Source organism: Neovison vison, chromosome 4 (assembly GCF_020171115.1).
Source record: "Neovison vison isolate M4711 chromosome 4, ASM_NN_V1, whole genome shotgun sequence".
Classification (NCBI taxonomy): Eukaryota; Metazoa; Chordata; class Mammalia; order Carnivora; family Mustelidae; genus Neogale; species Neogale vison.
The window spans coordinates 188,996,012-189,022,039 of record NC_058094.1 but is presented as its reverse complement, the minus strand read 5'-3'; the positions used below and the strand labels follow the sequence as shown (position 1 = coordinate 189,022,039).

The following is a 26,028-nucleotide window of genomic DNA, read 5'->3' as shown; positions in this document are numbered from 1 at the left end:
TTTTTCCCCCTCTTTTTTTCTTCTTTGAATAATGCTGAATGTTGTCACACATTCCTCCTGAGGCATAAATGCTAAGAGTTTCTTTAGGGTCTTTACCTGGTAGTAGAATTCCTGGGTGGTAAATTATATCCATGTTCATCTTTTTAATTTAATCCTATATTGTTTTTCAAAGATGATTGGACTACCTTGAACAATAATGTATAGTATTTTAGCTCATATTATTGTACATCTTCTTTTATTTTATCATAAAATGGGTGAGTATAAAATGGTATCTTATGGCCTTAATTTGCATTTTCTTTGATTCTCAATAAAGCCAAAGGTCTTTTGATATGTTTGTGGGCCCTTTGTGTTTCCTTTTTTGTGACATTCCTATTTTTGTAACATTCCTATTCAAATCATTTTACCAGTTTCTCTCTTATAGCCAAGAGAAAATGGCATCTGTTTTATTTGCTGCAGTAAAATCCACTGTTTTCATTATTTATTTTTATGCTTTTATGCTTGACTTGTTCCTGATTTGGCCAGCTGCTTTAAGCTGGCTTCTTTTTCCTTTTAATATATCCTCAAGTTTTGAGCACTTCTTAAAAGAAATTAATAAAAGCTAAGCTTCCTCAAACACTTTTCTGTGTCTGGCTGCGTGATCTTATGTGTTTTTCCATCTAATATGTTACTGCGATGAATTATATTAATTGATATTCTGCATTAAGAAAACCTTGCTTTTCTGGGCTAAACACAACTTTTATATATTGCTGGATACACTTTGCTGCTGTTTTGTTGGGATTTTTAAATCTTTGTTCATGAATGGGGTTGGACAGTAATTATCCTTTCTTTACACTTGGCTTTTTTTTCCCCCAAACTGTCTAATATGGCTTTTGTTTTTTCTTTTGCATTGCAGTAAAAAATCAGAATAATTGGTTAGCATTTAGAGTTGGTCAGCCACATGGCCACATAGGTAACTGTGGATGAGGTGTTTGATTCAATTACAGTTATAAAAGTACTAACATTACGGAGGTTTAATTTGTAGTAGGACCTATCTTGGGTGAATGGTTTATGTTTTACCATATGACTTACTAACTATGAACTGGTGTCTTACTGTGGAATATCTTCTTCCATTATCCCTTTACAAATTTCTAAATCCCTATAGTTACATAAAGGAAAAAAATACAGAATTGTTTCCAAAAAGGAGTTTTTTTCACATTTTTTATTGTGGCAAAATACACATAACATTTCCTGTCTTAATCTTTATAAGTGTACTTATCAGTGGTATTAAGTATATTCATTCAGTGTTTACATCCACCACTGCCGTCTCCCAAACTCTTTTCATCTGGTGAAACAGAATCTCTATACCCATTAAACAATAACTCCCTATTCCCCTTCCCACCCCCTACCCCCAGCTCCTGGAAACCCCCACTCTGCTTTCTATGTCTATGATTTTAACTCTGCTTGGTACCTCATGTAAGTGGAATCATGCAGTATTCGTCTTTTTCTTAATGTGCTATTTTACTTAGCATACTAATGTGCTCAAGATCCACCCATGTTGATGCAAATTGAAGGATTTCCTATCTTATGGCTGAATGATTTTTGCATCATGTATATATGTGTGTGTATGTATATACACACTGTTTCAAAATCTATTTATTCACTGATGCAAATTTATGTTGTTTCCATGTCTTGGCTCTTGTGAATAATGCCGCTGTGAATATGGGAGCACAGATATCTCTTTGAAAACTTGTTTTCATTTTCTTTGGGATGGCTGGATCTTATAGTAGTTCTAATTTTAATTTCTTAAGGAACCTCCACACTATTTTCCACAGTGGCTGTAACCAATTTACATTCCCACCAACATAGAAAAAGGATTCCTTTTTCTCCACATCCTCCTCAATACTAACCTCTTGTCTTTTTTATAATAACCATTCTGACAGCTGTGAGGTGATAGCTCATTGTGGTTTGGATTTGCATTTCCCTGATGATGAGTGATGCTGAACACCTTTTCATGTACCTGTGGGCCATTTGTGTGTTTTCCTTAGAAAAATGTCTGTTCAGGTCCTCTGCCCATTTTTAATCGGATTATATGGGCGTTTGATTGCTTTTTGGCTATCGAGTTGTGAAAATGACGTACATATTTTGAATATTAACTCTGTCTGCTAGATGGTTTGCAAACATTTTCCTCCCATCCTGTAGGTTGCTTCTTCCTATTGTGGATCATTTCTTTCTCTGTGCAGAAGCTTCTTCTTTAGGTTGATACAGTCCCACTTGTTTATTTTCCTTTTGTTGACTGTGCTTTTGAGCTTGTGCAGGACTGTCTACATCTGGGCTGGTGTGTGAGGGATGGTCAGCTGCTGTTGAGATAAGAGCTGAAATTCACTACAGATAACTCAGTTTCCCATCGAAGCATTCTCCTGGGAGTTACAAGTCTTGGGAGACTCCCGAGTTTCCACATAGTTCCATTAAGACAAGTTTAGGCAGCATAGTTATTGTCTAGGTGAGGAGATAGATTCCTGCCATTTTCCCAAGATCTTCTGGCTACACTTGACTGATTTGATATCAGATTTATTTTAGCCCTATAGAATTAATTGTAAAGTGCCCCTACCTTTCCTTTCTGTGGTAGATTTTATGTGAGATTAGAAAGAATACTCCCTGAAAGTTTGGTGGCTCTCGTCTGCTAAACTGTATGGGTCTGTTGTTTTCTTTGTGGACAGATTTTAAATTATTGATCTAACTTATTTCACAATAATAGAACAGTTGAGACTTTTTTCTTGAGTAGTTTTTGGTAACTTCTGTTTTGCTAAGAATTATCCCTAAACCTTAAAGTTCACTAACATAAGTCATTCACAGTGTTGTCTTATGTTTTTGAACCTGCTAAAATACAGATACTAAAAAAAAGACACAAATACTAAATAATTTGTAATAATCTCGATTCTGTACCTTTTAAGTTCTCAATTTTCTTTATTCATTTTCAAATTTACTTCCTTGAATTTAAATTCACTCATGTTTTTGTGCACCCAGTTTTTTGTCAAACATTTCCCAGGTTCTAAGGAAACGGCAGTGATAAAAACAATACAAAGGAAAAACAAACAAACAAACAAACAACCCTTCCTTCATGGAGCGTATATTCTAGAGAACAAAGAAACAGATATGTAAGTTAAACAGTTATGTTAAATGTTAGTAGGTATTGTAGTTTTTCCAGCGAGATAAACACAACACCAGGCAAAGTGGGTGCAAGGCAAGATTTATTAAAAACACTCTCCGGCGAAGTTTCAAGGCTCAGGAGAAGGGGAGCCAGGAAAGTTGCACCGGGAGGAGGTGGGCACCCTCGGGCGAGGTTCCGCCACTCTGGAAAGCAGAGTGGCAGAAGTCGCGCCCAAGGCAGGGAGAAGGGGGCTTTTAAGGGGCCTCCAGAGGAGTTCAGGGGTCTTTTGGCAAGTTTCCCTTACTTGGATATTTCGCCTGCATGTCAGGGTCCCATTGGTCCAGGGGAGCCCTGGGCTGGAGGGTTTTCAGATTCCTGCTTGGGTCCTTGTTCTCCTGTCCGAGCTCAGGTTTTGTGGCGGGGACTTTCGCTATCTTAAGTAGCCCTTTCTTTCTGCCAGCGCAACAGGTATTAGTGAGGAACAAGGAGTGTGGGATTTGCTGAGTATGTAGGGGAGGTCGGAATTGAAAAGGGTGCAAAGACAAGGCCGCTCTGAGAAGTTACATGGAGATAGATTCAGCAGTTGAGGTAGCCAGCCACTAGGGTAAGAGAAACAGCAAGGGGAAAGCGCTCTGCTGTGGAGGTGTACCCGCTGTGTTCTAGGATGTGCAATTGACGGCTGGATTGGAGCGAGATGGGGAAGAATAATGTGAAATGAGGTCCCAGATGTTGGTGAGGTAGACCCTACAGGGTCTGGAGGTGTGGGAAAGGCTTTTGGCTTTCCCTTAACTTGAGAATCGAAACCTTCGGAGCATTTGAGCAGGGCACTGACCAGACTGGCTGCTGAGGTAGGAATGGACCTCAAATCTCTCTCCAGACCTTTAGCACCTCCTTTTTTGATACTGCCTTATATTTTTTCTTGAATACCCTTGGCATTGCTTCTTGGTTATGAATCTATTTATGCAAAGTGATGTTATTCTGCTAAATTTTACCAAAATTGATTTGGAAACTTTAGAGTTTGTCTTAAATTTCAGCACTTATGGGAAAAAGCTATTGTTATAAAATTTTGAGGATTTAGTTGCTTACCTGTTCATAAGTACGGGAGAATAACATGCCATGAAAAGTTAAGTTTGTTTCTGGGAATGCAAGAATGATTTGACACCATTAGAAATTATATCACTATAACTTAGCCATCAATATATTTTAAAAAGACCAACAATATGATCATTTCCTTTGGTGTTATAAAGGCATTTGATAAGTCAGTAGCTATTTCTGATTTTAAGATCTCAATCAAATGAAAATAGATGAGTGTTTCATTGCAATCTTAAATATATACATATACATCAATTCAAAAGCTAGTAGCATCACACAAAATGATGAATCAATAGTTGTATTCCCATTAATGCCAGAAGCTTGACAAATATGCCACTGCTTAGTGGCATTACTTAGGCCTTACTTAGTGGCATTACTTAGGCTTATTGCAAGAATATTAACTAATACAATTGACTAAAAAATAAGGCTTTTGAAAGTTTGAAAGGAAGGTGAAGAAATATTATTTGTAGGTGATATGATTTTGAATACCAAAAAACCAAAATTTATAAACTAATTACTACTGAAAACAATGAGTGTGTTCATTTCTGCATATTTAACATAATGTTTCTATATGCAGTCAGAAAATATGATGAGAGGGGGGCGCCTGAGTGGCTCAGTGGGTTAAAGCCTCTCCCTTCGGCTCAGGTCATGATCCCAGGGTCCTGGGATCAAGCCCCACATCAGGCTCTTTGCTCAGCAGGGAGCCTTCTTCCCCCCTCTCTCTCTGCCTACTTCTCTGCCTACTTGTGATCTCTATCAAATAAATAAATAAAATCTTTTTAAAAAAAAGGAAAAAAAGAAAATATGATGAGAAAAGATTCCCGATACAATAACAAAAATAATACACTTAGAAATAAATTTATTTATTTATTTATTTTTTAGAAATAAATTTAATATGCAGGATCCATACGAGGAAAATTTTACACCCCCCCATGAATGTAAAGGAACACTTAAATGGCAACAACATGTGTTATTTTTGGATATAAAGATTCAGTAGTGGACAGATACAACTCTAAATATGACATGATGTACATTATTGAATAAAGTGGTTCTAATAAATATGTCAGCTTTTGAACCATAAGCTGATCCTGAAATGCAGATGGAAATTCAAATATGTGGATCAAAAATAAAACTTCTAGAAGAAAACATGGATTATTTTATTTTTAAAAGCTTTTCTAATTATAGAAGACCTAAGGGAAATGAACAATAAATTTGACTAACATAAAAATTTGGAAAATAACCGTAATGCAGAAATACCACAAAGATAAAAATGAACTTAGAAAAATCTTTACAATGTATTTGCCTGATAAGGAATGATATTTTCATAACATATAAAGAGAGCTCTTAAAATAGCTAAAACCCAATAGAAAAATGGGTGGTAGGAATAAGCAATTCAGACCCACAATAAAAACAACAAATAGAAGAAAAGATGCCTGTCTCACCAAGTATTAAAACAATGGAAAAATGAAACAGTGAGGTGATGTTTTTCTTGGTTGAGATGGTCAAACATTTTAAAGAATTGATAAGGGTGTATATCAGCAGGAGCTCTCATGTCCTACTGGTGAAGGAGTAAATTGGTACAGTGTTTTTTATGGCAGTTTGTCAGTATTTTTCAGATTTCAAAATGTGTATACCCTTGATCCATCAATTCCACTTCTAGTAATTTATCTCATGAGTGTGTTAACATGTATCTAAGATACACACCTAAGGATGTTTATCATAGCGGTGTTTGTAATAGGGAAAACCATGTAACAACAAAATAAAACTAGAAAGTACTTACCTGTTTGGCAGTAGTCCTAGGACTGGTCAGTAAATTATGGTATGACTCTAGAGTGGTGTATTTTTTTCAACTATTCAACAGAATGAATTAGGTTGGTTTGGATTCATACGGAAAGCTCTCCGAAACAGAGTAAAAGCAAGCAGTAGCATCGCTTATGGGCCAAGTTTCCATTTGTCGTTTTTAAAAAATTCAAACTAGACTTTCTACATGTGAATGTTTTGAGGGATGCACAGGAACTGTTGATGGTGGCGATCTTTTTGGGTTTTAAGTGTGGATAGGATGTGGGCTGTTTTCATGGTATATCCCCCTTTATATGGTTTGAATTTCATCATGGGTATGTGCAATTTTCAGAATAAAAATCCGTGTTCTTTTATGTGCATTAATTATATTTTTCTTGGATTTTTCCAGATTTCTCTTGCACTTTGTTTTGTTTTGATGTTTGGAAACTCAATGTTATTAACTTCTTATTATGCTTCCTCTTTGGTAATTATTTGGGTAAGTGTCTCTTAAGTACATGGCTATTTTTGAAACTAATGGTTCACCAGTTTTTAATCACTGGCTTGGAATTGGTGAGGGATTTTTGATAAGAATTATCTCAGGCATTTTTACTGGTTTTGTATATATGTAATAGAGTTTTCCAGTATTCCCTTACCCAACAGGAAAGGAACACAAATACCGGAAATACGAACATAGCAACATAGCACCTTGCCTTCTACCTGTACTTTGCCCTTTCTCTTTCCTTGTCTTTTCTGTCACATGAATTTTGATCCAGGGTTCATTTTAGAAAGGTTTTGTGCTTTCTTCTTTTTCTTGTTTCTTCCTCTTTGCAGTTTTTCTCCTATTTCTGCTCCATTCTCTGACCCCTTTGCCTCCCTGTGGCGTCTCATAGCAGTCTCTCCTGATTTCGCTGTGATCAGAGGCTTGGGGCTTTGGGTTCTCTTAGGTTTTTTTTTTTTTACTCTTTGTGTCTATTTATGTAAAATATTAAGATAGTTTAAATCAGGTGATGATTCAGTTATATTTTGCTAAAGCACTGCAAAGAGCAGATTTCAATAATTGGGAGACTGTCTTCTAGAATTAGAGCAAAAGGTAAAAGGTCATCTAACCTCTGCCACTTTTGGCAGGATCACTTAAATATAAGTCTTCCTAAATTTAAGGACTTCCAGAGGTGGGTATGGCTTTTTGATGAATAGGCTTCACCATCACAGGGTTTTGTTAACCTAAAAGGAAAAAAAACATTCCTATATTTCAAGTGCACATGCTTTAGTATTAGGCCGCTTTCCTGAAGACAAAAGTGCATTGTACTGTCTTAATTGAACTGTATTCTGCTTCTCGAATAGTTGTTTAAGTTACCCAGATTATTTTGGCTTTCTTAATTTCTAGAACCCACGAACAACTTGGGAACTTTGTATTTCTTTGTCCCATTTCACAAATAATATTTATGATCCTGTTTCCCAAGAATATGCCTCTTCCTAGTCTGGACTGCTTCCCTTTTCAGGTTGTGTGGCTCAAGTATGCTTAGTCACAGATGTTAGCAGTTAGCATATGGGCATGTGGGGTTTTCAGCAATGCCAAAAATATCATTAATGGAGTTGCTGTGCTTTGAGATTAATGATAGTTCTTACAGTCAGTGAATTCTGTTTGTAATCAGGAAATGTAACAGTACACTCGGTTCTATATTTACATGTGTTCACAGGCAAGCCCTGCTATTACTTAAAGTACATGACTCTTGAAACTTGTGTTCAGGTGCCAGTGAAATCTAACCTAAGTACATTTGGCAGGAAACTTCATTCCAGGACCTATAATGTATCAGGTTTTCTTTTAGGTGCTTGACAGTAAGCTGTGTCTTGGGTATGAATTAAGCATATTTATGAATATTTCATATTTGGGTGTATAAAAATAAATGATGCCAACAGTTACAGAATATAGAGAATATATGCATATATAACTATAAACACAAATTTGCCTATTTTTATTCATAGTAATCTCTTTGAAACCTAAATCATAATACTTTTTGTATTCTCAGATATTCAGAAACTTCTGAAAAGATTTAATTTGAGTTCATGTATTTCTGTATTGATCTCCAACCATATTTTTGCCAAGTTTGAAGTAGATTTAGTTCCTTATAGGTACCATATGTGGGAGTCTATTAATTTCCTAGAGAGAGAAAAGATTTGGTAGAAGAGAAGTATTTAGTTGATCCATTAAAAACTCACTTGTAGTTTATTCTAAGAGTTGATAATTTTTAACTTAAATCTTACAACTATAAGATACCTGTCTAAAATTATTATATACTATATATAATAGTACACACACGCACGAGTGTGTATGTATGAATAATACTGCTTCTGAGGTAAATCTGAAATGTAAAATCCGTCATAGAAATTTATATTTGGTAAATGTGTTTTCAACTTTATGAAGTCACTAACTGATCTAATCTACATTGGATAAAATAGGGCGATTTCTTAAAGTCAGTGAGCTTGTTGTAATGCTATATGGAACATTGACAATGTGCTGAATTTTAGATTCTTGAGAGTCTTATTTTTTAGAAATGTTTTTTGGTACTTTATGTATGTAAGTATTAACTGTATGCTATGTTATTTTCTCCATGAAGGGTATACTGGAAATGAAACCGTATTTCCTGAAAATAAATGTATCCGAACTTAGTTTATGGGTAAGTATCAATCTATTTGAATGCATAAATTTTTCCTTTCCTAAAATATATCATCAGTTTTATGTCTTACTTTTAAGGAAATTAGCTATTCTTATGTAATCCAGGAGATCTAACAGCTTTATGATGTAATTAAGACTCAATTTTAATGTGCCAAATTGCCCTTCTCGTGTGGCAAGTTAAAATTAATATTGGGTAGGTGAAATATTCTGGTTTTACTTATTTTATCACCTATGTTTTTTCTGGGGAGCAGTGTGTGTGTAAGAGACTGTTAGTAGAAGGGGAATGTAACTGCAATTGCTGTGTAAATCTATAAGATATATTAATTTTGATAGTATCATATGTATATATTTTTATTTTTGGTGATAGCCCCTTGATTTTGGATAACATTCTTTAAGCTACATTTTTTAGCATCTTTTTGGGGGGTATGGAAATATTTATTTCACATGTGATTAAAGCATTAATTTTTTTCTTCCTTGGCTATGTCTAAGGAATGTCTGTATGAAGCATTAGTTTATTTTTGTTTTGCTTTGTTTTCCTTTTTTAGGTTATCCAAGGATGTTTTTGGTTGTTTGGAACCGTCGTGCTCAAGTATTTGACATCTAAAATCTTTGGCATTGCTGATGATGTAAGTACATTTTTCTTTAACCTGGAAGACTTGTGAAGAATCGTACAGGCTAATAATGAATTACTTGAGTTATTAAAGTACCACTATTTAAGCCAAATTCTAATATGAAGTCTATTCACTTATTATTTTATATAGTTATGATAATAGAAAGCAAATATGACTCTGTGTATAGTCTCTATTCTCCAGTATTAATTTCTTGACTCAATCCTGTTATTTTAATTGGTCTTTCTGTATCACAGAGATTTTAAAATTTTAAAGCAAGAAAGCTCTAAAGATGAGCTCAAATTTTAGGGTATATACAGTCATTTTTCTCTGGTTTCTTTATAATCCTTTGGTAACACATCAGTATGCCATCTTCAGAGCCTCTAAAAACTATAGACCATATTATAGTCGTATTTCCCCAGGCCCCTTTCCTGGTCGGTGCTTGTGAAAGATTTATTTATAGGTAATGTAATCCAAGTTAGTCTTATTAAGAGAAGGGGGCTTTTGTTGTTGTTTTGTTTTAGTGTTTGGGTAGGAGAGAAAATAAAATGAGAAGAATTCTGCTTTATAACTTTAAGGATTCTTCTCATTTATAATTATTTTGCCTATTTTATTTTGGTGTTTTAGTAAACACATTGATTAAACTTAAAAAAAGAAGCAGCACAATATCCAACACAGAAAGAGTAAAGCAAACCTCATATTTTTTCTGTAATGTATTTTAATTGACTATCTTTCCTTCATCCATAATAGATTAAAGCTACAGTTTTGAAACTGGGTTTTGTGAAGTCCCGGAATTTGCATACCTTCTGTGGGGGTCTGTCTACTTCCCAACTTCCCTGGCAGCCTTTCACCCAGGGCAGTTGTGCTTTAATTTCTCACACACTGGGCAATTATGAAGCTTTTCATTTGAACAAGGGAATTTTTTGCTTTAAAATGATTGAAAGCAACTGGGTTGTTCATTGGGCAATCTACAACCTGTGGAAAGTAGAAAACTATAGTCTAAAGTTACTTACTCATTCAGTATGTACCTAGTGATAGAATGTATCCTAGAGATACAGAACTGAGTAAGATTCGGTCTAGTGGGATTTCGGGACCATACATAGCAGCTCTAATATAATGTAATAAAGGCTGTGATAAAAGCAGGAATGCGCAGGAGAAGAGTCAGGGAAGGCTCCTGGAAGTCCGCTGAGAAGAGGAGCGCTACAAGGTCATTGAGTAGTGAGGATACAGAGAATGGGTAGGGAGAAAAGGGAGACAGCCCAAGTTCGAGGGGAGTAGAATCTATCTCCTCACTGGGGAAGACTATCCAGTTATGGTACTGGTTCAGATAAAAGTGATGTTGTGATTTCTATCACACCCTGATGTTGTAGCAAGGACCAAACAAATTAGAAGTAATTCAATTGCAACTTCAGTATTTCTAGAAATCTGTAACACTGATCAAGGACATCAGCTCATAGATTCTGAATTGTGACATTGGTTAAATAAGAGACTGGCAAGGCCACACAGCCTTTAAGAAGCATTTCCGCTCACACTTCTCTATTAAGATAATTAGACAGTGCCCTGTTCTTTAGGAACCACGTGAGCCATTTCTCACTACATCCTCACTTCCCATCCCTGCTCCTGTCAACACTCTCCCTGGTAGAAGTCTGAGGTTGTTTACCAGGGAAGCTTAGTCAGTACTTAGAGACACATAGTTTTTGCTGGGGGCTGGTAACTTAGGCACCTTCTGCCTGGCACGTATCTAAATTCCAGACTCCCAGAAGGAATGTGGGTGCTCCGCAGAAACCAGAGTGTTTTAGGTACAGGGAGCCTACTCCTTCTCACTTAGGCTGGTAGGAGCCATCTGAAATCTAAGTTCCCTGATGCCAGCCAAATACCAGCTTTGCAAGCAGATTTTTCAAGGATAGCATCAGGCTCACTATGTTAACTCTCATCTGAACATCAAGTTTGCCCCATCTTTTCCTCTCTTCTGCGCCTTCTCTGTCTTCCGTGAGTCTGCATGCCACCTCCCAGCCAGTTATAGGTTTGTGAAGAAGCTGGGCTTCGGGATCCCTCAGCCTATGTGTGCAGTTTTCCAGGCCACCAGAGATGAGAGAATTGGTTTACCCCCTTGTTGGTTTTCCCATTTCCAGAACCCCTGTAAAGTCTAGCTCGTCTGCCAGTCGGCTGTTCACTGCAGGGATGATGCAAGATTAGGCTGGCAAAGCATTGCCTGCTGTTTGACTCTTTTATTAACAGTGTCTCTGAGCGTAGATTTTTTTGCTCCCTGCCCCCAAACAAGTCAGCACCCTCCCGCAGCAACGGTTCTGCTTCTCATAGCCAGCCCCACCCTTGTGGACCTCTTGGGCCTACCAACCCCGGGAAGTGGCGTTGCTGCTGAGGGTGGATGCGAGCCTCCCAGGCAAGAATGCTGCCGACACCCACTGTTTCCCTTTGGAATTAATCAGATTTTGTAGGGATGAGTGCTTCTCAATTTGTTTTCTTTTTGGTCACTTTCTAAAATGGGATATGGTTGTTTCTGACAGTTTTTTTCTAATTTTATAGGTGTTATTGGGGGAGGGGACTTGTCAGTTTCTACCTCTGCCATTAGGAAGTAAAGTCCCCATTTTCATTGATTCTTGAGTGTTGATCTTTGTATTTCTCGGATAACCTCACTTGCTCACAATATATTATTCTTTCTATAGATTGTTGGATTGGTTGTTAATATTTTTAAGGATTTTTATAGAAGGGAGGTTATTAGTATGTCATTTTATTTTCTTATAATGCTTTTGTCTGGCTTTGGTTTCAAGGTAATGCTAGCTTCCTTAAATTCTTGGGAAGTGTTCAATCTCCTATTTCTTTTTTTAAAAATTAATTTATTTATTTTAGAGAGAGAACACGCGTGTGTGAGTGCATGCAGGGCAGGTGAGGGGCAGAGGGAGAGAATCTCAAGGAGATTCCCCACTGAGTGTGAAGCCAGACATGGGGCTCCATCCATCTCATGACTTAGGGTTAACCCATAGGGTTAGGGTTAGGATTAGGGTCAGGGTCATGACTGGAGCTAAAATCAGCAGTTGGGGGGGCACCTGGGTGGCTAAATGGTAAAGCCTCTGCTTTTGGCTCAGGTCATGATCCCAGGGTTCTGGGATCGAGCCCCACATCGGGCTCTCTCTCTGCTCGGGAGGGAGCCTGCTTCCCTTCCTCTCTCTCTGCCTTCCTCTCTGCCTACTTGTGATCTCTGTCTGTCAAATAAATAAATAAAATCTTAAAAAAAAAAAAAAAAGAGTTGGTTGCTCAACCAACTGAGCAACCCAAGCACACCCAATCTCCTATTTCAAAGAGAATTTGTATAGAGGTGATGCTATTTCTTCCTACAGTGTTTGGTAGAATTTGACAGTGAAGCCTTCAGGGCCTGGAGTTTTCTTCATTAGAAAATTCTCTACTACAAATCCACTTCCTTTAGGAAGTTATTGGTTGTTTATGTCTTTAGAGGAAACTTACCTATTTCATATATGTCATCAAATGGATCGTGTTTTTTTTTTTTTTTAAATTGTAGGTTTCACTTAGTGAAAATTCCTATTAAAATTTTTGCACATATGTGAAATGGTCTTTTACATTCTTTTATTATCTTCCTTATTTGGATTCAGAATCAAGATGTGTTAGTCTCCTATAAAGAGCTGGGTTTTGAGGGTTTTTTTTGTGTGTGTGCTGTTTTTCTTGCTTTCTATACCACCCTTTTTTGATTTTTTGAGTCTTCTGGTTTTGCCGAATTGCTCTTTGTCACCAAATTGTGTCGTCCTTGTTTCTTATGTCTTTGTGCTTGTTCTGTAGCTTTTTCTAATGTTCAAGGGAAAGTGCTTGGCTCTTTTATTTTCAACCTCTTTTATTTTCTGATAAATGCATTTAGAGCTATAAATATCCATATTAGTAATATTTTTTCTGTGTCTTACAAATTAACTATTTTGAGATTTTCTTTTTAGTCTGAAGGTTATTAAGTTTTATGTTATTTGGTTTCTAGCCAAAAAGATTTTCAAAGCCATTTCTAGTCATCTTACAATTTTATTGCATTTATGATTAGAAAAAAATAATTTGTATTATATTGATTCTTTGAAATGTATTGTGGTATGGTATATGAACTTTTAAAAAATATTTTACTTATGTTCAAAAGTAACATGCATCCTCTCTTTGTGAAGTTTGTATTTTCCATGAGCATATTAATAATAATATTCAGGTGTTACATTAACAGTCATCTGCCTTTTCTATTTTAAAGGGAAATATTTAACATTTCCAGTGACCACGATCAACCTATCCTACTTCCTACAGTATTTTCAGCTCTTTATACCCTTTGAATCTATACTGTGAACTGTAGATATGCTCATCATACATATGACCTGTCTTTGCTGTTCACTTTATGAGTATAGAATGTCATTTGTTGTCTCTTTTCATTTATTTTTTGCTTGAATTCAGTTTTGTGAGATGTTAACGATTGCTAACCTAGATTTCTTTGGTTCAATTTTATCTTATTTTGTTGTCCTCTTTCATTTTCAACCTTTCTACATACTTTTGTTTTAAACATGTGTCTTGCAGACAATATCAAATTTGAATTTTTTCCCTGAAATCCAGTTTGAGCAACTGTCCTTTAATTTGTGAACTTAAGGTCTTTACATATATGGCAGTCATTATATTGTGACTTATTTCTTCCATTTTGTTTTAGAGTTTCCAACTATTTTACTTGCTTTTTCGATTCTTTCTCCTTTTGTTTGGATGGTTTTCTTATGCTATTTAAGGCACTGTATATTCTCCCTTTTGATTTCTTAAACTTATCAGCGTACATTTCTTCCCCAAAAAAATAAAGTATTTTGGAATTCTTTAGCACATTCCCACCATCCCTTAGTTCCTACTCTCTCCAGTCCTCTCCTGCTTCATGTACATATCATTTAGGATTTTAGCTATGTTTGTTTTATGTAATTTCCCTCTTTTTTTTTTTGTTCTTGCTTTTTTAGACAATAATGAATTGAAAATTTGGTAAATGCTTTCTCATTTGGTAATTGCAAATAATCCTACTTTCCTCACATGACTTTTTATGGGAAGTACATGAGATGATCTACGGGAGAGCACTGGGTAGCATGTAAAGAATTACACATATAACTGATCATTATTTAAAGGTGGATGTTTTTCCAAAGCCTGCCCATTTTCTACTTCTTTCAAAGGGAAAGTGGGCTTTTTTTTTTTTTAAAGTGGGCTTCATGCCCAGCAGGGGGCCCAGTGTGGGTGGGGCTTGAATTTATGACCCGGAGGTTGGCCAGAGCTGTGATCAACAGTTGGACGATTAACTGACTGAGTCACCCAGGCATCCCTTAATCCCCTTTTCAGAAATCGATATTAATGTTTTCTTTTCTTTCACTCTGTTGCACTCTGTCCCTTAGGATTGACAGAGGTCTGCGTGTGTTACCAAGCCTGCTCCCCCTGGTAGGTTCAGGAAAAGGAGGTGTTGTACAGTGTATTTTCTCAGGTTCAGCACACTGAGCAGGGAAAACCCAGGGATAAAAAGCCTTTGGTCTGCTGGTGATGGATCATGGAAGGCGGGCGTTGCTAGAGCTATCATTTGCCAGCCAGAGAAGGGGAACCCTGAAGTTGCAGTGCTTTAACAGAAGCAAGTCTGGCATGGGAACAGCGAGCTCTGTGATATAGTGAAAGCTGTTTTTAGATACTATGAAGATTAAAGTGCATTACTACACTATATGGCATAATCTAATGGTACCCCATGTTATTCCTTCCTAGGCTCATATTGGCAACTTATTAACATCAAAATTCTTCAGTTACAAGGATTTTGATACTTTATTGTATACCTGTGCAGCAGAGTTTGACTTTATGGAAAAGGAGGTAAGATGCAATTTCTAGTTTTCCTTCCTCAGGTTTTGGTCCATTCATTTTTCATAAAGGGCGCTCCTCTTATCTCAGACTCTCCTCTGTGCTCTTACCTCAGTGGGCAGGAAAGGAAAATGATGGCTTGGAGGAGGACATTTCTACTACTGTTAGTATGGTCTTTTCTCATTTTGATAATTGAGAAGCCTGCCTTCAGACTAGCAATAGTGTTTTGGATGAGTAAACACGGAGGCATTTCAAGCAGCCTCATTTCAGGGATGCTGCTCCCGAGCTCTCACATTTCCATTCACTCTGTGGTTGTTGATTTGAATAATCGCATTGCTCTGAAATATCATTGAGTACAACTTTTTCATTCCAACAGTGTTTTTCTTTCTAAAACTGTATTCAGATGTTTAAAAAGAAAGCAGAGAGTAGCGTGGGGGCTGGTGAGATGGAAGTCTGCAGGAGTACTTGAGGTTCTTGGACAAGCAACTCTCATTTGTTCTTCTGTCATGGCTTACTAGTTCCTAGTGGTATGCTGCAAAAAGATACTGTGAGAACCAAATGAGATATGTAGAGAAGGATGTTGACATTTTAATGATATTTTGTATAAAATATGTTGTAGAGATCAGTGAGCTGGCTTGGTTCAACAAACATGTATGTATATGTATATATAGTTACAGATATACATATAGATAGAGATATATAGATGTGTGTGTCTTTTTTAACACCACCCATGTGGCCCCAATTTATTATGATATTTCATTATCTATGAGACATTTTCCTTCACAGCTCTGTGTGTGTATTTCTTGCACACACACACAAACAATACTCTAGTTCCCCTGATCCTGCTAGGTGGCTACGTCTGTGTCCTGAGTTACAGACCAGGGGATGATAGTGTACCACACTGCACACTCTTACCAACCAGACATTCTGAATTGAGCACGTCCTGCAGATGTACTGTTTGCTCCAGTGACCTGTCAGTCTTCATTCCCAGGTTCTGGCAAATTTTGACACATAATGGCTAATATATAGTGTATGAATGATAGTATCGAGCCCGCCAGAAGAAAATAAAGAAGAGTGTCTTGTGAGACATTCAAATGCATGTTCACAGAAAATCAAGACTCCTTCAAGCAAGTGGTAAAGGAAGTAGAGGGTAAACCTCGGTAGAGCGGGAGGATATGGCGGAAGTCCTTGGGTGTTATTGAGGATATTCATGCCACTCTAACCTGAGAGTATGCAGCATCAGTGAGATGATAGAAGAAATTGTTTATTGAGGCATAGTGTGACTTCAGTTAATTTGAAGAAAATAGCAAAGCTGTTTGTAGCCTGGTATTCCACATCTCTGTAGGTATCCTCCCAGGGCTGTGCTGTAGAGACAGTGTGGTGCCTGTCCCGAGAAGGCATCCATTGTATGATACGCCCAAACACTGGGAGAGGGGAAGAGTTTGTCATGATATTATACTGATATGGAAAGACATGTATCATGGAATGAACAAGTGGTATGCCCTTTTTTGCCTATAATTAACATGCATAGAATAAGGTATAAGAGAGCAAAACTTTAACAGTGGTTTTTGGTTAGAGAGATAATTAATGATTAAATTTTTTGCAGTTTGCATCTTTGAAATTTTAGGCAGTAGTCATATTTTAATTGTATTCTCCTTGAATTTATGACCCTAAGGTTGACCTGAGCTGAGATCAGCAGTCAGACGTTTAACTGACTGAGTAAAAACAAAGAGCGGGATCTTTCCTTTCTAGATAGAGAAATGGTGAACAACACTATTTAAAGTACAGCAATATTAAGGAACATTTTTATGGCCAAAAATAGACAATGCTTGGATAGACCCATGTGTGTGTACTTAACTGTGTTTATGTGTATGTACTTGATATGAAATGAAGAGAGAAACACAGATAAACAGTTAAAAATGCATTATTTCATAAATACTTCAAAAATGGGATTTGGGGTGAGGAGTTAGGTTAAAGCCTTGTGTCACATTATGCAATAAACTTCAATTCAGTTAATTAATGTGTCAAAATTAAATGAAGCCTGAAAAATAAATTTGAGAAACATTTCAATGAGTATTAGCTTCATTTTTTAATGAGCTGTCCAAAGCACATATGAGAATGATTAATAGATTTGACTGCATGTCACTTAAAACATCTGTACATTAAATATTATAAAAATTAAAAAGCAAATGACTAACTGGGATGACTCTTGCCATAAATATAACAAATGAAACTAGGGATTAATGTAGTGAGTATAGGAGATTGTTTAAATCAGTAAAAATTACCAAGGACTCTACCCTTCTCCACCACCAAAAATACTTCCTCACTCCCACACACATATACAGAAATGGGGGAAGGATATGAACAGAAAACTTATTGGGGAAGAAATTTTGATAACCAATTAAAATGTGAAACTGGTTGTCATCTTTATTTTTTCTGCATTTTTAAATTTTTACAATGAGCATGTATAACTTTTATGCTTAGAATAAAACAAAGAAATTCGTCGAAAAGGAACTTACAGTTCTAAAGCTCACACACATGTACACACATGCCTACACTTTTCCCTGTGTGGTTTGTTTCCTTTGTATTTGTCCATGTGCCTATACTCTCCCTGACGGATCTTTTGGAATTGAGGAAATTGTGTACTTTGTTTCCTTTATATTAATTCTTTTATATACTAACTCGAGTCCCTTCTGTTGGTTTCCTACTGAGAGTTACACTGAACTTAGTCACTTCTTAGCCCCCTATTTCTAATTTATTGAAATACTATAATCAGTGACAATATTTTACTTCCCATATAGTTATCAGTGACATTATTTTACTTCTCCCCTCTGACCCCACTGTAGGACTCCCACTTCAGTATCTGGACATGTAACCACTCATGCTGTTCTGTCACCTTTGTATCCCTGCCCTTGTCACAGTTCTGTAGGTTGGTGTTTTTAATGCTGCATGTTCTGGGAAGCCTCTCATGCCTATTTCTTGATTGTGTGAAGCTTACTCTCCAGGGGATTCCTCCGGAAGGGCCATAGGATCCATAATCCCTGAGTTTTCACATGTTCAAATATTTTATCAGTGGCTTTTATATGTGAACGTCTGGCTAGATACAAAATCTTTGGCTCATGTGTTTTTCCTTGACTGTCTTAAATAAATTACTCCACCATCTTCTGGTCTAAGTGTTGCTGTCAAAGTTTGATGCTAATCTGATTTTTTCATTTTAAGAAAAATATTAAAAAATATTTTTAAAACAAAGTTTTGGAATATAATTTTAAAATTGTTTGAGTTCTTTGTTAAATTTTGTTAAATACTTTAAATGCAATTTTGATACATTGCCTTTTTAAGGTAAACACCTGAATCTCACAACTTTTCTTACATTTATTGTTAGTTGTTATTAGCAAATGTCTAAATTTTTGAATAATAAAATACTTTTGGTTATATGATTTTTATGAGGTTAAGACAATTAAAAAATTACAAAATAGAAATAAATATATTTTAAAAGTGTAAGTATTGTGCAAATGTTTATAAAGGTAAATAGTAAAATAAAAACATAAAAAAGTCTCCTTTCAATGAGACTTCTGTGAAGTACGCATTTGGGGGCTAATAAATTATCAAAATTACTTGTGTAATACAGGATAAAAGCAAGAAAAGTGGACTCATGAGAGGGAAAGTCAGAAAATACTACTTATATTTTATATTATTAAAATGTAGCAGTGTTTTTAATATGTTGAAACTAAATGTCTCTTGATAAACACATTTGGGAAAGTGTACATTTTTTAACTCAATGATACAGGATTATTTTTGTGAGGTTAAATATTGGTGGTAAGAAAATCAATTGCAATTTAGAAATTTCAAACCTGGAGTTGTTTAAGACTATGACTTCAAATGATTGTGAAGTATATAGGATTGCAGTTGTGGGGTTTGTTATTAAATGTTCCTGTAGTTTTAAGGAAAGGTAAAAATATTTTTATTTCTCTTGTAAACATGGGTCATTAGTGTGTGCGTGTGTGTGTGTGTGTCTTGGAACGATGGTTAAGATTTTTACCCCCCACCAAATGTACAGGAAAAGCTCATGCCATTTAAAGGAGTTCTGCTGACCTTAGGTGAATATTAAGTTGAATTCTCTAGTTAGAAAAGTAGTGTACAAAGAAGGCACAATAATCTTTCCAGTCCCAGTCACATTTTATACTTACAAGTGTTTGGGGACTGTATTTGTGTTTTCAACTCAACATTTTGGGGAAGTTTGTTTCTATGGAAATTCATCTTCATTTTTATGATGGGACTCAAGTCAGTGGGTATATTGGATGGACTCAAATGGGTGAAGGCTCTGTTTACACTTTTTAAAATTCATTTTTTTCATTATTGGAAATGAAATTTTGTCTGAAAATAATATTTTCCTCTAACAAAGCATCTCTGAATTTCAGACTCCACTGAGGTATACAAAGACATTGTTGCTTCCAGTCGTTCTGGTTGTGTTTATTGCAATCGTTAAAAAGGTAGGGCTATCACATCTATTTCCTAAGAACTCTTTCTTTTTCTTTTTCCTTTTTTATTAATTTATCTATTTTGGAGAGAGAGTGGGCTCGAGGGGGAGGGGCAGAGGGAGAGAGAATCTCAAGCAGACTCCCCCTGAGTGCGGGGCCAGTTGCAAGGCTAGATTGTATGACTCTGAGATCATGACCTGAGCCAAAGCCAAGAGTCCGATGCTCATCTGACTGAGCCATCCAAGTACCCTTCAAGAGCTCTTTCTTAAAATAAAAGACTTTCTTGTTTCTATGCAGTAGTTAAGTATCTTAAGTTATATGTTAATGACACAATGTTTTATCTGGATCTGTTGAAACATATTCTGTATTTTCTCACTTCTAGCCCTTGATGAACATTTACAAGCCTTAAAAATATTCTACTGTCTACCAGGATAAAATAGACATAGGAAAAGGATGGTTCGAGTTTTGATAGTCATGTATTTTTGAAAGACATGATCAAAGAGACCATATTGACCTAGATACAGTTATTTTTGTCTTTGTAAATTATTACTGACTTTTAGCTTTATGTAATATTTCACTAAAATATTTAAAATATGCCATTCTAAGTCATCTGTGCATTGCTCACAAAGTCCTGGATCGAGTTTATTATTATTGATCCAAAAAATAGAATATTAATAATGTATTACCAACATTGATAAAATCGTTAGACTCCCAACTTGGCTTTGATAATGAAATTCTAAGCCCAGATTTGAATCAGGTCAGGGAAGTTCCAGTTTTTAGCAAAAAACAGTATGATATTCTCTTTTTTCTTTTAACATGTGGCAAATTCTGGAACTGCAAGTGTTTTAAGAGAATGAATAAAGATTAATCTGTAATCAAGATAACAGATGATGGACCCTAAAGGTTTTCTGAGTTGTAGTTACTGATCTCTGTGTTAACACAGTGTTATGTATTTGTAGAATATTCTGTGCTGTAATTACTGTTCACATTATATATTTGTACTCTCCCCAAACATATCCCATGTGTTACTGTACCTGCTTATTTGACAGCCCTGTCAGGGATATTATTATCCCCATTTTGACAGATGCAGCTTTAGAAGATGAGAGAGGTTGTTACCAGACTCACATTGTGTCCATTAAAAAGCAAGGGAAGAGCAAGAATCAGACTCGGCACCTTTCCTGCCTTACTGGGTGTTGTGTCGTGTTCAGCTTTGAAGTCTCACAAGCTTTTCAAATCTAATGAGTTTATTGCCAGTCAGTTTCTGCTCTATGCTGGCTTCTGTGCTTCCTTTGCACTTTTGCATACTTTATGTGCATGTGCACCCCGTAGGTAATCAAAGAATACCGATGTCGGCAATTCAGAATGCATTAAAAAGACAGCAGCCTGGATGGCTAGAGATGATGAAAACAGTTACATCAGGTTAAAAAGAAAAAAAAAAGCTCAGATGTTTGATTTAAAGAAGAAGGATTCAAAGGGGGAAAAGGATAATTATTTTCAAATATTTAAAAGCCTGCCACTTGGAAATAAGAGTATACTCATTTTGGCTTCTTAGAATCATCGCCAATTCTAGTGGGGAGGATTTTTGACCAGAATAAATCTGGAGACTAGGAAAGTATTACAAATTCAAGCAGCAGTTGGGTGGTTCTTCCAAGAGGTTGTTGAAAACCTGTGAGCAGTGTCATAGAGGACACCCACCCTGGGGATAGGATTCAGATTCGATGACCTTCCAGTTGCTGCTAAATATGTAAACTCGGTGTTGGGTTAGTTGTACTTATTAGTCTCCAAGCTCATTGTCCAGATATGTGTATATATGATTGAGGAGAGGCATTGCCAACAACCTTGGCATGGTGTAATTTACTGAATGTGAATTGGAAGCCAGAAGGTCGGGTTTCAGGGCTTCACAATGCTTTCTAGTTTTTTCACCTTCTGGGAGATCATCTAATCTGTCTGAGTCTGTTTGCTCATTTACAAAATGAGGGTAATGCAATCTACCTGAACAGGGTTGTTGGATATTAGAGATGACTAAGTACTGTATAAATGGAAGAGTTTGGTGTTATAATTATTTCCCAAATTATTTCTTATCTTCATACTTCTTACATTTTTAAGTAGATGTTTGAAAGTTTAAAAGATACTTTAGTTGAAATTTTGTTTTTCCCAACACAGCTCTTCTAAAGTGTTAAAAAATCTATTTGCAGATTATTAGTGATATGTGGGGTGTCTTAACTAAACAACAGACACATATAAGGTAAATATGCTATTTAATCATTTGACATTAGTAAGTAGATATTTACAGTGTATTTTTATAGTTGATGTTGCACACTCAGCATTTGATAACTAGTGTTTTCGATTGTCATTCCTCGTCTTTGCTTTTCTCACTATCGCCTCTCAGTGCAGAGCTCAGAATATAACTTATTCATACTTCAGATTCCATCTGCACAATCTGACTGTGGGCCTACTCATAATCTATACGTGAAGGATACAACTTTGTGCTTCAGTAGTAGGGAACAAAAAATGTTTTAGGACCAATGGGCTGTCTTTTGAGAGAAGAGGAGGGAAATATAAAACTAATTCCATACTTTATGTTTTACACAGAATAAATTCCAGATGGAGCAAATATTTAAATGTAGGAACAAAATAAAACCTCAATATTAACCAAGAGATTAGTTTTAGAACTTTAGGATTAGAGACTGCGTTAAGTATGACATAAAACCTGTAAGCTAGAAGGAAAGATTAAAAAGGTTGGCCAGATAAATATTTTCGTTTGATAAGATACTGTGAACATTGTTCAAAGAAGAAAAATGGGGGAAAATACTCACAGTATATGACAGAGGACTAATAACTGGCATACATAAAGGAGTTCTATAAATTAATAGGAAAAATGCTAAAACCCAATTAGAAAAATGAGTGAAAGACACGAAGAGACAACTGAGAGAAAAAGAAATTCTCATTTTCCTCTTTTCCACTGCACTCATGTCCCATGGACCTCCTTTCTGCTCTTTAGCCATGGCGGCTGTTTCCTGCCTCTGTGTTTTTGCCCTGGTCGTACCCTAAAGTCATCACTTCACCCTCTGCTCCCCACAGCCTGGCTCTATATGTGGCCAACTCCTTTAATTCTTGTGTAAATGTCACCTCCTTCAAGAAGCCTTTCCTGACCATCACTTCTGAGGAGATTCCTTGTCTCCTTGCTTATTATTCTCCATCATCACATGCTTTATCTTCTCTCTCAGCATTCATCACCATTCACACTTGAACACTGGTACACTGCCTGTCTGCTGTGGCACCACAGTTCTCCCCCTACCTCTCTCTTCTCTAGTCATGGTGTCTTTGTAGTTAGCCCATTAAGGACCTTCCCACTATGGGGCTCTGCATTTTCTGTCTGCCTGAGGGATGCTCAATCTCAAACTCTCTCCTTCAGGTCTTGCTCTTGTGTCCCTCAGTTGGTGACCACATGTTCTGACATACACCTTCCCGGTTACCCACACTCCTGGCATCTTTTGCCCTGTTTCCTTTCTCTCCACAGTACTTAACCACCATGTGACATATGCTCATTTGCTTTTTGCTAGTCTCCCTTGAGTTTGTGTAAGCTCTATGAGGAGACAGGTATTTTCTTATCTTATTTATTGCTGGATCTCCAGTGCCATCAGTGCTCAATGGGATTGAGGATGGATGGGTTTGTACCCTGTAGTCCTGAGGGGTCGGTTTTAGTAGGGAGAGATAGTTGGTAATCAAGAAACCAGTGAATGAATACTTTTGAGGAGATAAAACAGGGAAATGGAGTAGGAATGATTATCAAGAGGGGCACTGAATATGGGTGTCTCCCTACTGTTTGACAGAGTAAGATTAGTCTAGTGTGATTGGGGCATGGTAACCGAGAGGAAATGTGGTAGATGATGAGTTTCAAGAATGAGAAGTAGGAAGACCATGTGAAGCATAGTGAGGATTTGGAGTTTATTCTAATTACAAAAGGAATACATTGGAAGGTTTTAAGTAAGGATTGGCATGACTAGATTCCCATTTTCAAAATATTGCCGACATCACTGTGATGATCATAGAAATGGGATGGTGGGGGGAGAGGGTGTGGGGTCAGAGGGAGTTGTAGGAGGGCATATAGGCCTTAAAGCATGTTTATTTTCTCAGAAAATTAAAACTGTCAAGCAAAACTAAAGGGGGAATTTTGTGGCTATTTGTATATTCCAAAGCCCCTGCTGAAAACATCTTTTTATGTATGGTTTCCTGAATGATCTCTGTAGCAGTTATATTTTATGGGGGAGCTCAGAGACCACTGGTGATGAGAAGCAAGGGTATAGAAGTATGAAGGCTTCAGGCTTCCCTTCACAGCATTCTCTGTTTTGCCAGAATATCCCCAGGGAGGTATCTGATAGACCATAGTGTGCCTTTTGTTGGCCCAGTAATTGTCCATGTAGTCAAATGTTCAGGGTATGCAACATTGTCCTTTAAAAAAAATCAAATGTCCTTTAAAAGATTGTGACATCAGTTTCAGTTCATAATTGTTATTTTTATTTACATATACGTGTCCTTGGAATATTATATATGCAACTTACAACTCTCGTATTTCTGAGATAATAATGCAAATGATTGAAATAAGTGCTTCTGTAATGATTCAATAGTAGTATTTCTTACTCCATTTCAGGAAACACCAGTTTGATCACGGAGAGGTAAAGACTCAATATTACTAAAATGTTCTTTATTTTAATGTTTGTGTATATTTGGACTTTTCTTTCTAGTTCCAGTTTCTAGGTATTGGTAATTGTCATTAATCATCTTCAGAATAGGTCTGTATGTGTTTTTATGAGACTATTACAAACACAACCATTCATTTGTTAAAATAGTTAAGTAGGAAACCCGCTTGGTCTGCTCTGCTCATCCTTATGATGACCCAGTTTATTGTGTGAATGGTTGCTGCTCCCATCTCCTGGTGATTCCACCTGTTTTCCTCCCTCCCTTCCTGCTGCCTTCCTTCCCTCCCTCCTTCTTTCTTTCCCCTTTCCCCATTCCCCCATTCCCCCTTCCTTCCTTTCTGTGTTTTTGTTTACTTCTAATAAATGTATGATAGACATTAACATGATATTGGTTTCGGATATACAACATAATTAATCAGATGTGTGTACATTGCGAAATGATCACCACAATAAGTCTAGCTAGCATCCATCACCATACAAAGTTACAAAAAATCTTTTTTCTTGTGATGAGGACTTTTAAGATCTACTCTCTTAGCAACAACTTGGTGACTACAGTTAATAATACCGTATTATACATTTCAACCTGGTTTTGATGGCTGCTCCAAGGCAGAGCTCTAGGATCTTAAACAGTACTTATTTTTGTTTACCACTTTCCTGTCTTTTTTTTTTAATTTTTTCAATTTATTTATTCTCAGAAAAAAAGTATTCATTATTTTTTCACCACACCCAGTGCTCCATGCAATCCGTGCCCTCTATAATACCCACCACTTTCCTGTCTTAATCTGATGGTAGCACCAATGTTGATTCAGAAATGTGGGTTTTATTAACTGCAGGCTTAACTCTGAGCAAAATTCTAAAACCACTTGCAGTACTGACTTATAATTTTAGCTTCTAATAAGATGGAGAAGTTTGAAAGTGAATTTTAAGACTCGTTTATTTCAGAAATCAAAATATTGTTACTAAGAAAAATTGCCCTTTTCTGGATATTCATCTATTTAACAATATATTAAATTTCACAAATAGTAGGAATGAAAAAATATTTTCTCTTTCTTTCAGCTAGTTTATCATGCATTGCAACTGTTAGCATATACAGTCCTCGGTATTTTAATTATGAGACTAAAACTCTTCTTGACACCACACATGTGTGTTATGGCTTCCTTGATTTGTTCAAGGCAGGTAAGATGGTTATGTTGGAATTATAATTGCTATGATCACTTTACCCCAGCCTTTGTTATTGAATGGCCTTAAAATAATATTGAGTTACTCAAAAGTCTTTAAATTATTGTAGTGAAAGTTCTTCATGGTTTTGTATTAATTTTTGCTAAAGGGCAAAGGCCAAAGAAGGTCATTTATTCTAAAATAGTGTTTGGCATACAATAAATGTCAAGTAGTGTAGGCTGAATTCATGAATGATTACTCCAGATGTTGATAGAAAACAGAGCTCCATTGTAGAAATAATTTTTTATTGTTTTGATATTCCTACCCCAAAGAATTCCAGCCAGTGATTTCAAGTTGCATTTACTTTCAAATAGATGTTCTTTTTCGGCATCAAGCTTTAACAACCTTTTTTTCACTTGAGTATATACATTTGTATGCACATCCCTGACTTGACGTTTTAAAATTTAGTGTAAGGCATTTTGGTTATTTGCTACTTATTTTTCCTGGCTAACTGCCTCCTTGCTCTGTATCCACAGATTTATGCTTCTACACAGTGTCCCCT

The 26,028-nt window shown here is 36.3% G+C and overlaps 1 protein-coding gene across 3 annotated transcripts in view; it reads left to right on the top strand.

Annotated features, from left to right (window-relative positions):
- The window catches only part of DPY19L1 (dpy-19 like C-mannosyltransferase 1), a 94,916-nt gene that overhangs the window by 57,725 nt on the left and 11,163 nt on the right, over window positions 1-26,028 (top strand). For all 3 annotated transcript variants that reach the window (XM_044246353.1, XM_044246352.1, XM_044246351.1), the window contains exons 11-18: window positions 6,408-6,494; window positions 8,614-8,673; window positions 9,218-9,298; window positions 15,041-15,142; window positions 19,549-19,620; window positions 21,804-21,853; window positions 24,260-24,284; window positions 25,365-25,484. In XM_044246353.1, coding sequence (XP_044102288.1) covers window positions 6,408-6,494; window positions 8,614-8,673; window positions 9,218-9,298; window positions 15,041-15,142; window positions 19,549-19,620; window positions 21,804-21,853; window positions 24,260-24,284; window positions 25,365-25,484 — 597 coding nt within the window. The remainder of the gene's footprint in view (window positions 1-6,407; window positions 6,495-8,613; window positions 8,674-9,217; window positions 9,299-15,040; window positions 15,143-19,548; window positions 19,621-21,803; window positions 21,854-24,259; window positions 24,285-25,364; window positions 25,485-26,028) is intronic.